Source organism: Chelonoidis abingdonii, chromosome 1 (genome assembly GCF_003597395.2).
Source record: "Chelonoidis abingdonii isolate Lonesome George chromosome 1, CheloAbing_2.0, whole genome shotgun sequence".
Classification (NCBI taxonomy): Eukaryota; Metazoa; Chordata; order Testudines; family Testudinidae; genus Chelonoidis; species Chelonoidis abingdonii.
This window is the reverse complement of record NC_133769.1, coordinates 75311961-75325301: the sequence shown is the minus strand read 5'-3', so window position 1 is coordinate 75325301 and position 13341 is coordinate 75311961. Positions and strand designations below refer to the sequence as shown.

Genomic DNA, 13341 nt, shown 5'->3' with positions numbered 1-13341 from the left:
ACATATTTATTAGCATGGTCCTAAAATAGTAATAAAAGGACTCTAAAGTGCGGAAGAGGCAAGGCCATTTGTTGAATTATTAAAACCTGTTTTCACATTGTATAATACAGGGTGTTAAATACTGCACATTAAACCTAGAGTAAATGGATTTTACAGTTGGGACAATTTATAGCAGAGCAGCACATAGAATGATTTCAGTGGGGAGCCAAGGAGTCTACCCAGGAGGATTTTGGCAGATGGATAGAAGGGGATCAAGAGACTTGTGCTGGGGAACATGGTTCACAGGGAGACATTGTGGAGGAAAAGAGGAAGGAAAGGAGAGGGTTGCAACATGTGGCAGACCTGCTGTGAGGTGGTTCTTGAAACACAAATGCACTCAGGATCAGCGTTCATGTCAAACTCCCTGGCCTGGGCTGGGGAAGCTAACGATCCAACCAGCGGACCAAATTCGGTGATGAATCTTGGTCACATGCCACTTGAGGCATGTTGCGCAAACACTAATGTGACTTAGTCATCCTGCAGTCAAAAACCTGCTCAGCTGGGTGGCTTTGCCTTCAGGTACCCAGTTTACAAGGATTACAGAAACAGAGACTAAAACACTGCTTTTTGTAAAAATCAATGGAAACGTCCCTGAACATAGGAGCCTCTCAGTTTTTTGAGAGACACGTGGTAGTAGTGAATGTGATTGTTGGGCTCTACGATTCCTAACCAGGTCTTCAGTCCTCCATTTTCTAAAGGGTTCCCTGAGAGACACACATACATAGTGGGGCAAGGTAGGGGGTAGTAAACGGTGGGGCCCAGGGCAGTACAGAAGAACTTGGGAAGAGACAAGGTATGTTTGGGTGGGTGGGGAGAGAGGCCTTCCAAGAGGAGATCTGCAACACTATTCAGATCCCCGTTTCTCAGCTATGTGACCCATCCTAAACCAAATCTAGAAAAGATAATTTAATGGGAAAATTGAAATGCTAGTAAGCACACCTTCCAATACTCCCCGTCTGCTCCATTTTAGTAAATGGGCAGGGCACAGAACAGCACTCATAAAATTGAAAATCCTCCTCCTTACAAGAAGGAAAAGAGCAAGGCTAGAAGAACGGTACATTTTGCTGGCATGCACACATTCATGTAACTTGCATATCCAAGAGCCCCATGAACTGGCTTTGTTGATGATGGGGGAAAATGATTTTTCATGTTACAACTCCCATTGTTATGGTTAATATTTTATTCAACCAAGTAATTTAAAAAAATACTACATTAATTTTTGGGTGTGCGGGCCTTGCTACTGTTACTTTTTATTTATTTGCCTAATTCTGGAGTTTGTGTAGCCAAGAAAAACTCCATTGATATCCATGGCCGTTTTGACTACATAAGGACTCAGCACTTTTTGAAAGTAAGTACAATCTCTGAAACATGCTCAGACAAAGCTTTAGGGCAGGATTCAAATCCAGTGAAGTTCATTGATTTCAATGGACTTTGGATCAGGCCCTTAACATCTCAAAGCTCCCAAAAAGTAACCTTTCCTGATAATATAAATTATATCAGGAACATAGGTTGGATTATTTATATGCCAATATATTACTGAGGTTTACAAATTATGGATTCTTAGCTTTCCCACCTGTTCAAATTTTGGTCTAGGGAGGTTAATAGAGAATAGCAAGAAAAATTTTTGCTAATTTAGGGTTCATTTAGACATTTATAATTTTTTTTGTACAGTAGGACTTTGAGGTGTGTCAAGATTTCAGAATCAGACTTCTTAATGTTATGGCCCAGATTTTTAATGGTATTAGACGTTGCTCCACTCAGCATTGCAATGCCTAACTGACTTGAGAGCCTAAGTCTCATTTTCAAAAGTGACTTCAGCGCCTACGTACCATTGAAAGTCAATTACTTAAGTTCCTACATACCTTGGTCATTTTTGAAAGTGAGACTAGCCATTGCAGCATGGAGTGGAGCAATGCCTAAATACTTCTAAAAATCTGGGCCTATGTCCTTACTTGTGATGTAATGACACTGAGGTAGCAAATCCTAATACTGAGAGTGCAGAAAGACCATTACTATAGCATCCTATTAAAACTGAGTGATTTTAAACACAAAATATTTTAATAGATCAAGACCTCAGTGAACAAATATACTCCCAACATACACTTATTGTTAAAGGAAGAAAATGTGTCAGGTTTACTGAATGTAGGTATCAGAGAAAACCCATTTTTCTCTTACTCTTTCTCTTCCCTGCTCCGCCCCCAACTTTAGGTAACATTAAACAGAGAGCAGTAAATCACTAAGACAACAAAACAGACATGCCGAAACTTTGTTGAGCAATGAAGGAGTGTTGTTTCTGGGATGCCTTTTATACCTTTTCCATCTTTCTTAAAGCATTTTTACAAGCTTACACAAGGTCATGTGCATAAGCAATGCTTGAAGATTTGCAGCTTGTATTATTTGCCTGAGCATTGCCTCACACCCGCACGTGTATGCACATACACACATGCACCCTTAAGTGCATGTGGTCTCCCGACTTTGACAAGGCCACAGCTGCAGCAATCATTCAAATGCTTTCCTTTGTCTGCCTGAGGCTAGCAGGTGTTCTTTGAAGATGCCAAGTAACCTGGGTAGTCCATCAAAGTAATGTCTTCAGCAAGACTTTCTTGCAAAAAATAGCTATCTTAATTGGGGAATACTGAACGTTCTTTTGCAAGCAAGCAAAATACATTATATATATTTGTGCTTGTTGACTGTAAACTATGCACATGAAGAGCAGATCACAGATTTTGAGTGGATTTGTAAAACAAAGGCACAATACTGAACAATGAAATATAGTTGAAGTAATCTTTACTGTTGTTTAACATAGTAAAATACGGTAAACAATAGCATTACAGGAGCCAGTTATTCAAGCTGATATCCCAGTGTTTCCTGTACAGTTCAGGACATACTAAATTCAAACATGTGTATCATATTGGAGCCAGTAAGACAACCGCTCACTATTCAGATATATGTGTCTGAACTGTATGATTAGATAATATAAGAAATGCAGCAATTACAGTATGCAATGCAAACAATAAATAAGGCAGGTAGCTGCAGGAGTGACATTTCTTTCCAGTAAGAAATGGGCACTTATTTTCTTGTTAGGGTGCCCCAGAGCTGAGGAGTTTGGAGAATTAGTATGAACCACAGGCACAGAGGGACAGCCTGGGGTGAGGGGCCCTGGGAGCATTTTTGGAAGCTGGTAGAAGGGCCAGAAGATCCTGATGATTGCAGAGGTGGTAAGAGATCCTGCAACAGCCCTTTTCTCCCTCACTCTCATTCTGATTCCTCTGTTCCAGCCCATTAGTTCAAACGGGAATTAATTCAGGGAAGTTCTATGGCCTGTGTTATGCAGAAGGTCAAAATAGATGATCCCAACAATCCCTTCTGGCCTTGATATCTATAAATTAAACTCTTCCAGCCTGTTCCCCTCTGCTCCTGCCACCCCAGCAATAAAGTCAAGGAACTTCCTCATTCTTGCTGCGGCAGCTTCATGCTGCCTGGGTGCCAATAGGTGAGAGCACTGAGATCTTTGAAGACATAGTCTCTCTGCTATCAGTTCTGGCACCCAGCCCCACTGAGCCCCTGTGGGTGAAAGGCGTAGCTTCAGAAAAACTCCTGCTCATTCCTGGAGCCCTGCTGTGTGCAAAAATTCTGCAGGGCTGAGAGAATATGTGAGGGGAGGGGCAAATGCGGGTTCTGTGAGACACTTGCCAGTTCTCTAGATGTAATGGAATACTGAAAAGAAATCATTAGAATTATCATTTTATCATGGGGTTTACCTAATGATTCATGAACTGCACAGGTGTTCAGCCATGGGATAAGTATGTACAGATTTAAAATTCAGGTTATACAATGGGATGCAAATCTGCACGGTATGAGTGTCATATAAGCATGCAGTACTTGGACCTGTCAGTAATAAAGGCAATATAAGTATCTCTTGAGACCTCCATTTTATCTTATACGTAGAATTAACCCCCTCTGCCCCAAAATGTGCAATATGTACAATTTGGGCAGATATCACATACCATCTGGTGTTATCTGTTGGTAAATGTTACCTTTTTAATGAGCACCAATGTACACGTAACTAAAAAGTCACAAGTCCCTACTACAAAAATGAGCTTTTGTCATCTGTCCTGTTTCCCTATGCTCATGCTCAGCAGGCCATCATGAATACAGTGTTGCTATGTACAATGTGGCGGAGTGGCCACTGGAAGTAGTGATGCTACAACTAAACCTCCCCAGAGCACTGAGTTTTCTGTTTACCTATGAGAATATAGGTTATGCAAGAGCTTTAGTTCGGTTCTGCCTGGCCCAATCCAGATAAGGCAGTATTGTTTCACCAGAGCGCTGGACGTACTAGGTTGAGTCAGACAATTTGCGAAGGCAGTGCATTCTATAAAAGCAGGGCACAGTGCTGCCAAATTTATAACCAGCTGCAATGTAAATAAATAACCCATGCTGCTTATGTCTGCATTTCACATTTCTACATACTACAAACCAGGCCTTGAAAAGTTTCAGATGATCAACATACAAACCCTTTTAAAATCACACTAGTTTATTCATTAATGAACCCGATAACAATAGCTTCTTATAGAAAGATTAAGGATTCCTGTTAGCAATGAAAATGAATTTCAGAGATTCTTGTTGCTTTTTATCAATTAATAAATATCTAGATCACAGAACATACTGATTATAGAAGCTATAAAACAGTGTTCTCCAGTCCTTGCTTAGTTAGTTCTTCTAGTGCTAGATAAAGAATCCTCAAACTTATTCAAAGAAAAGAAATTGACCTCAAGTACATCAGACCACCTTTGAAACAATCTCCATCTTTCTAGGAAACATGAGTCTCCCTCGAACCTAGATCTGCAGCATAATAGGTTCAGCACCACTACTAGGCCAGGAAGGAGCAATCTTTCACTTGAAGAAAGAGGAAAGGAGGGAACCGGAGGTTTGTTTAAAATACCAGACTGAAGCACATTACACTCGACACTGGATAATACTCAGAAAGCAATACTTGCATTTTGATTAATACTAATATTGCTCATCTTTTGCTTTTGTGTGGTAGACAGATGGGAACTGGGATTGGAAAGAAGTCTCAAGCTCAAAGTCAATTATGTCATATCATACCTTTGAGTATTTTGAATATTTTCTGTTACACAAAAAGGAGCTCAAAGGCTCAATAGATGTTCTCAGTACAGTACCAGTAGTTTGACATATTTTGTCATATGTGTTATCCTGCTATATTTCCAGCAATTCCCAATGCTTTCAGAAGACTAACAACTGTGAATGGCCTAGTTTAACACACAGACTCCAGGGATCCTCCAAGTATTGAGTTCTGACTGGACTTGCAACAGTTGCATTTAGGCTGTCAGTAAAGACCACTGACTTGTAGCTTTCAATTCAAGGTCAAAGTTAATTACTTGGCCAATGACTTTTACTTCTATTTAATTTCCAAAGTTTTAGTGGCTCTTATTGACAAACATGTATCATAATAAACTTTTCAATATGTAATATACCAGTCTTCCACTGGAATTTTAAAAGTGATTTGGAAGCAATGAAATGTTACTGCTCAGTGCAGTGATTCGCAGAACTAGTTGCAAGTTCTTGAATGCAGACCTACAGAGCTCAGGGCCTCTCACCTTTTTTTCCATTCTAGTGGGAGGAAGGAGGAGATTCCCAATTTCTTTTTTAAATTATTATTTCATGAGGGAGGGGGGGAACAAGAGAGGGAAATGGTGTAATTCTCCTCAAATTTCAGAAACCTAATAATACTCACATTCTTCAAGTTGCACTGTGTAGCTTTTTCTATCTGCCCGGCCATAAACAAGTGAAGTTTATTTTTTGCTGAACAAATGCATATGCTAAGGAACCCATAAAACCCAGTAGGCATCATTTGCTACAGTTTTATTTATGGGCAGGTGCCACAGGAGATTAATGCACTACCCAGAGTACTCAGTTTATATCCTGTCTTAGGTCACAAGTGAAGTGGTGTTTGACGGACTCATCCTAGTCCCTGAGCACAAAACCATCACACAGTTTTAAACATTTACCAGTCTGTGTTCAAGAGAAGCCCAAGACATAAATAGCATCTAATGATCCTCTTGAGATAACAAAAAAGTAAGATCTAACATAGTGAAGGGTCTAGATCAGGCAAAAGGATGCTTGATATAGCATAAAAATCATTTTTTTAAATTAAACTACATAAGGTAGTCCAGAAACATGGACTAAAATGAATGACAAGTTTGATAACAGAACTGTTCAGAATTACTATTGGGATGTTCTCACTGTAAGGGATGAAGCACTCAGACAACGTCAGCACAAAGTTAAACACATATTCCAGATCAGTAGGACTTTGGCATGAAGTCAGCACTGATAGCAAAGTAAAAGTTTTGTCAATTAATTTGCTAAACAAATTTGGGGGGCGAAGGGGAGTAGCAAAATGACCCGGCAAGAACAAAATTCAGATTCCTAACAACAGTTTGCTGTACAGCAATACTCTACAAGTAAAAAGGCAGATTACTATATCTTGTAAAGCATTTTAGTTTCCAGCTTATTGAAATCACGCTAAGAATGCATAAGCAGTTCAAAGTTAGCTAATTAACATCAACAATAATCTTACCTTCTTCTGATCTTCTAGCTTGTGACTTATTGGATTCCTTCCATGTCTGTTCATTTCTGAAGATAAATCCATCACATTCACGCCCTGCCCGTCAAAACGGAATCGGTTCAGCAAGACAGCAAACTAATCCAAAATGTGGGAACTACAAACACACAGACCCGCTGCTTTTTCCATCACAGGCCTTCTCTGAACTTCATTGACTCCAAGGAATGATTAAAAAATCCATCGATCGAGTAGAGAAAATAAACTTTGCAATTTACTCCTTGTACCTTCCGAACCAGCATATTGTTTTTAAAAGTTCACCCATTAAAAAAGAAACATTCACCAAATACTTTAGTTCCAACTGCTATCTTCTGTCACAGGTTTCCATTTTAAATAAGGTTACATCCCCTCTGTGAACCTGCTGAGAAAGAGATATGTAACAAGATTAGTTTGAAATTTGTCATAACTCTTTGTAGTTAATTCTCTCCTCTCTATGGCACTTTTATTACTGAAAGTAGCTACTAAAGCTGCTTTGCGAGTCAGTCTAGCTGAAAGAAAAGCCATACTCTGACAAGAATGTTATGATTCCTGATGTCAGATTTGTGTCCGTTTATTCTTTTGCATAGAGACTGTCTGGTTTGGCCAATGTACATGGCAGAGTGGCATTGCTGGCATATATCACATTGGTAGATGTGCAGGTGAATGAGCCCTTGATAGCGTGGCTGATGTGATTAGGTCCTAAGATAATGTCACTTGAATAGATATGTGGACAGAGTTGGCATAACAATCATAACATTCAAAAACCAGTAGGAGAACACTTCAACCTCTCTGGTCACTCAGTAACGGACTTAAAGATAGCAATTTTGCAACAGAAAAGCTTCAAAAACAGACTCCAGCGAGAAACTGCTAAACTTGAATTAATATGCAAACTACATACTATCAATTTAGGCTTGAATAGAGACTGGGAATAGTTGAGCCATTACACACATTGACTCTATTTCCCCATGTTAAGTATCCTCACATCTTCTTCTCAAACTGTCTGAAATGGGCCATCTTGATTATCACTACAAAAGGTTTTTTCTCTTGCTGATAACAGCTCATCTTAATTAATTAGCCTCTTAGAGTTGGTAGGGCAATTCCCACCTTTTCATGTTCTCTGTATATGTATATATATCTCCTTACTATATGTTCCATTCTATGCATCCGATGAAGTGGTCTGTAGCCCACAAAACTTATGCTCAAATAAATTTGTTCATCTCTAAGGTGCCACAAGTACTCCTATTCTTTTTGAGGATACAGACTAACACAGCTGCTACTCTGAAATTCTGAGAAGCTCCATGCCAGCCTCACCACCTTAGGGTATATATGGTAGCATATACCTCATGGACCACATGTGTACTCTGCATAGAGTTGCAAGGAAAAAGGCAAACAAAAACTGCTTAGAGCAAAGGTACATTAATCCTACATCCTTTGGTCACACTATCCCAGAACATTTTTTGTCAGTGTCTTAGGAAGGTGATAGTCCATCTGCCAACAACAGGGTTATGAGGCAAGAGAAAACTCACAGTCAAATTACTAAGTCCCCAGCCAGTGTAAGAAGTTTTTTTTTTTAAAAAAAAAGAAAGCAAATATTTGTAGAGGATTACAGTTGGGAAAAAATCAATACAAGTGAAATTTGCTTGCCAAAACTCATTCTATTAATAACAATAACTGAAAGAGCCAAAAATATATTTTCATGCTTGTGTTACAATAAAACTGTGGACTACTGATGCCTTTAGTGCAATTAAAAGCCAATTGTATTTGAACTGATTTAATTGATAGGATGAAGGTCACATAAAAAATTAGTTTAAAGGCACTGTCAATGCATTTTAAATGCACAATATTCACAGTGTGACTTATAACCATTTAGTGGGAAATGAAAAATATTTGTAGTTAGAGAGTATAAAGCAATGTGCAGCAGTTGAACAAGTGCAATAGAACATGTGATTTATGTCCAATAAGATGAGTTTTAAAAAGGTTATTTGCTCATACAGAACCTTATCCAAAACCCAATGAAGTCAATAGAAAGGCTCCTATTGGCTTCAATGGGCACTGAAACAGGATCTCAGGTATAGGTCAACATTTCAATGTAATTCATCACAATATGTAGATAGGCCAAAAATTTCAAACCTTAGGTGCCTGAAATTAGTCTCCAAATTGCATATCTAGGCACCTAGATAAGAGCTGCTTCATGCTGCCATTATCTTCTTGGGGAGCTCCATTACCTCTGAAGTTCAGGACACTTTTATCTGGGTGCCTAACTGTGGCTTTGGGAACCAAACTTTACACACCCAAGGTTCCAAAATTTGTTTGTAATTCACATCAGGATTTCAATGAGTATTCTGCACTCACAAATCATTTATATCTGAATGCTGCTCTTTGCTCACACGGTGACAGAAGATTTCCCACTACACGTGGTTTCCAACCCATTCCTAGGGTTGGAACTTCTCCATGTTTATTCCTCCTTCTGTTTTATATTTTTGCCTAAGACTTTAAAGACAGAACATACTGGAGTCAATGGAGTGAGATCAGGGATTCTTATGTAGTTTTCAGTTTCTGACATTCATGTTTACTCTAACAGGAAAAAAAAAAGGAACAATAGTTCCTCTACCATGACAGGAGCAAGGTCTCTCGTGAATCACTTCATTAAGAAAATACACCATGGGTGTTTGTTGTGCAGGGCTACTGCCATATGTTAGTCGAACTGTTACGCATGAGAATGAACAGCGGGTGGGATAAACCCAACAGCGGAATTAAAGTGAGCATGCAAAAACGACACACATAGTGAAAGTCCATTATTGCACTGAGTAAAGAACACAATGGCTATGTCTATACTGCAATGTAAGCCCAGGTGCAAACCTAACCCCCATTCAATTTACACACAAATCACACTAACCCAGTGATCAGAGCCAGGGTCCCAGGACCCCACAGGAGTGGAGAGTCTTAGTCTGAGTCAATCCAGGACCAGGGTTCAAGCCCTACTACTTTGCAATGTAGACATGGCCCCACCAGACGCATGTATTCCACAATCCTACAGGCTGACTTGCTTTGTGCACTAGACAGTCAAGTTAGGTGGACAGTCATACCTTCCCACACTCCACCACAAAAAAAAGGCTAGAGTGGCATATTTTGCTAGGAAGTCTGAGATACGGGTGGTTGAACTCAGGCCCGCACAATACAGTGCGCATGCTAGAGCCCCAGGTTGGAACCCAGGGTTCAACAATTCCTAACCTGGGGTTACAAACAAGTGTAGATGCTCACGCCCTAGGTTAACAAGCCCAGGGACTGCTAACTTGAGTTCTACTAACCTTGGGCTTACATTGCAGCATGGCGGTACCCAAAGTGTCCAACTCAAAACCGGGTAGTCAAAGTCCATCTCACTGATCCGGCGAAGGTTCTGTGAGTAATAAAGCTGCAGTTGTTCCCAGAACCACTGGAATGTGAAACATTAAGTTCTTTCCACTGTATGTTATACTTGTGATAACAGCAAATGGCTACTCATTCACTCAGTCAGGGTGTCCTGATAAATAAAGGTACCTCTCTACTGGTGAGTTAGGGGATTGAAATCAGTGTGTTATACTGCACGGGGGAAGCAACTGGATGAGTGCATCACATGAGCAGCTTTGTTTTGCCAAGCATATAGTTTTAGTTTGAAGTACAAAACCCAGAGATTGTAGATTCTGAGATGAAAGGTGGTTTTTTGGTTGTTGTTTTTTTTTTGGCAACTGGAAAAGTGCAGAACCAGGTTATGAAAATACTCACAAAAGATTATTCAAAATCTTTACACTGTATGGAAAATATGTTTCTATTCATTATTTAAGGCATGATCCAAAGCCCCTATAGTCAATGAAAAGGATCTCAGACTTCAGGGGGCTTTGGACCAAGGCCTTAATGTTTCTAAAGTATACTTAAGATGAACAGTACTATTATTCATACTTACTGTACCTGCGCAGTTAAAAACTAACTTTTTTAAATGAAAAAGTCTTGTTGCATCACAAAGCAGATCAAATTCAGTAACAGTTTATAAACTTCAGTGATACTTGAGGGATGTCCTAAGTTCATAAATTGCAGGGTGTGAGGATACACACATGAAATGCTGTTGCTGCAGACAACATCTGGACTTTGCAAAGTTTGTTGCATACTTAGAATAATTTTATTGCTTAGTGTGTCCAAGATAAGAACTGCTTGATTTTGACTTCTTGGTTCATTTGGTTGTCTGACATGTATATCATATTATCCCCTTTACTAAGCAATCACACTATACTGTGAAACTGCTGGTGTTATAATGCAGGAGCTGAACAGAATGCATTTTTTCTTATTAGACTGGCCTTATTACTTTAAGCATGCAAAGCACAGAAAGGCAGTCTGTAAGTCTTTCATTCAGTGCTTTTTTCAGGGTCTTCAGACTTTTCAATATGAGGGACTGTAATTCATGCCCTCGGTTGATAAATCTGATTTATGGTAGCCCCAAATTTATAATTCTCTATTTTATTTTATATGGGATTTTTTAACATGTAGGCAATAATAGTAAATAAAAAAAAAAAAAAAAAAAAAAGTGTGCCTTTCATAACTGTATTTTTCATTATTCATGCTGTAATGAAAAATCCAGGTATCAAACTCTTGATGACAGAGCTCTCTCAGTCAGTTAACTAGTAAGGCAACAAAGAACAAGGGAGTTCTTTAACACTTTCATTCAGGTAACAGAGAGGTAACATTTACTGATAATCTCTGATCACTTCAGAATACGCATCACAATACAGTCTGGCATATAAAACAATCAGGCCCAGATTTTTAAAGGTATTTAGGTATTGCTGTGCTCAGCGCTGCAAAGTCTAATTTATTTAGTAAACTAAGTCTCACCTTCAAGAGACTAAAGCACTTCTTCCTTGCGTTTATCCCAAACAAGGTCCTCTCTACAAATCCTCCCCCTCCAAAGCGCTCTCAGTTCAGCGCCATCTCATCTATCACCCCACATACAAATTTGTCTTCGTTTATGACATCCTATTACTTTTTGGGTCAGCCTCTTTTTCCTTCAAGCTTGATATGTGGGATTCTCTTACCCACCTAGTCTAGATGGTGCTTTACATGACCAAGCCACCTGAGCGCAGACTCCCTCGTTTTTTATGAGTGTTATTTTGAGCATGACTCTAGCTTACACATTCTTCATATTGTCTTTATTGTTTATACCACTCCCGTTTGCATTGCTCATATTTCTTGCTGCCCAACATTCAGCATCATACATTAAACCTGGATGGGCCACCATTTTATAGACTCTCTCTTTTAATCTTACGGCTATCTTCCTGTCACGTACTACACCATTTCTCTCTCTCCATTTGAGCCAGACATTTATTATCCTAACTCTAATTTTGCCCTCCATTTCCAAATTTTCCCAGATTCTGGAACCGAGATACTTGAAACTGTTTTTTGTTTTTTTTTGTATTGTCTGCCCGTCTAGTTTCAAGCATAAATCTTCAGTGTTCACATTATTAAAATTACAGACTATATGCTCTGTTTTTCCTCTGCTTATTTGGAGCCCATGTCTCTCCAGCACATCTCTCCACTTAGGAAATGAAAATGAGATGTAGGCTCTTGGGTAGGTTAGGAGTTCCAATGTTGAGTGCAACAATGCATTAAAAATCTGGGCCTTAGAGCCTGACTCAGCTCTACTGAAGTCAATAACAAGGCTTCCACTGACTTCAACGGGTATTGTGTAAGGTCCTTAATTAGATGGTATAAAAAGTAAGATGCACCTATTTTGATCAGCCATGCATTCTTAGGACTCAAAGGACAATACTTAGGAGAATATTTAACTTCCTTTGTAATGTGCATCTAAGGGTGAAAAGCTTTGTAAGAGCAAAGTATATTAATAGATAAATAATCATAATAATAACCTGAAATAATCTTCACTTTTGGAAGTTTCAGTAAATGAAACTAATGAGAAATATTTTGGCCCTGATCCTACTCCCATTTATATCAATGACAAAACTCCCACTGACTTAGATGGTGCAGGAACAGTTTCTTTTAAGAAAAGGAAAAGGGCCATTCACTCTAATATGCCTTCCTTGCTTGAATGACATTTATTTTAAATCACATCTTCCTCCATCACTGTTCCCCTCAATCCGCCTCATCACCAGACACAAAGTTAGGTGCTGCTTTAACTTATACTACTTAGGACAAAACCTGCAATCTTTATTCAGGCAAAGGTTCCTATTGCTTTCCACTGAAAGGACTGATTAAGGGCTGCAGGATTTGACTCTTTGTTCCAATAACATTTCCAGGTAACTTGGTCCATACTACTGTGTTTCTTGCAAAGGGTAATAAAAATATGGAATAAGTTCCCTCATCACTTCCAGATTATTAATTTACTCAACATAAATAAATCAAAATAAATAAATCTGCAAGTAAGATGGCAGAATAGGGTAATATGTTAGCATCCACCTCAGAAGACCTTGTTTAAACCCTGGCTTTAGGACTCAACCATAGCTAGTTGGTGGGACTGGCTTAGTCCCTGCATTGTTTCACATGACAAAACCTACCACATATTATTTTATTCTGTGTTCAAGAGAGGACCACAGGTGGAATAGCTGCACTGTTTTGGTCAGGATGGAGTGCATGTGCCTGCACTGTTCCTGACTCTAGCAAATGCCAAGTTAGGCCTTCTTTTTCATGAGCAACAGATT

The 13341-nt window shown here is 39.2% G+C and overlaps 1 protein-coding gene across 2 annotated transcripts in view; it reads right to left on the bottom strand.

Moving 5' to 3' along the window:
- Positions 1–13341, bottom strand: part of NAV3 (neuron navigator 3) — an 859499-nt gene that overhangs the window by 619474 nt on the left and 226684 nt on the right. For both annotated transcript variants that reach the window (XM_075066761.1, XM_075066765.1), the window contains one exon: positions 6641–7043. In XM_075066761.1, the coding sequence (XP_074922862.1) occupies positions 6641–6712 (72 nt within the window). In that variant the 5' untranslated portion in view covers positions 6713–7043. The remainder of the gene's footprint in view (positions 1–6640; positions 7044–13341) is intronic.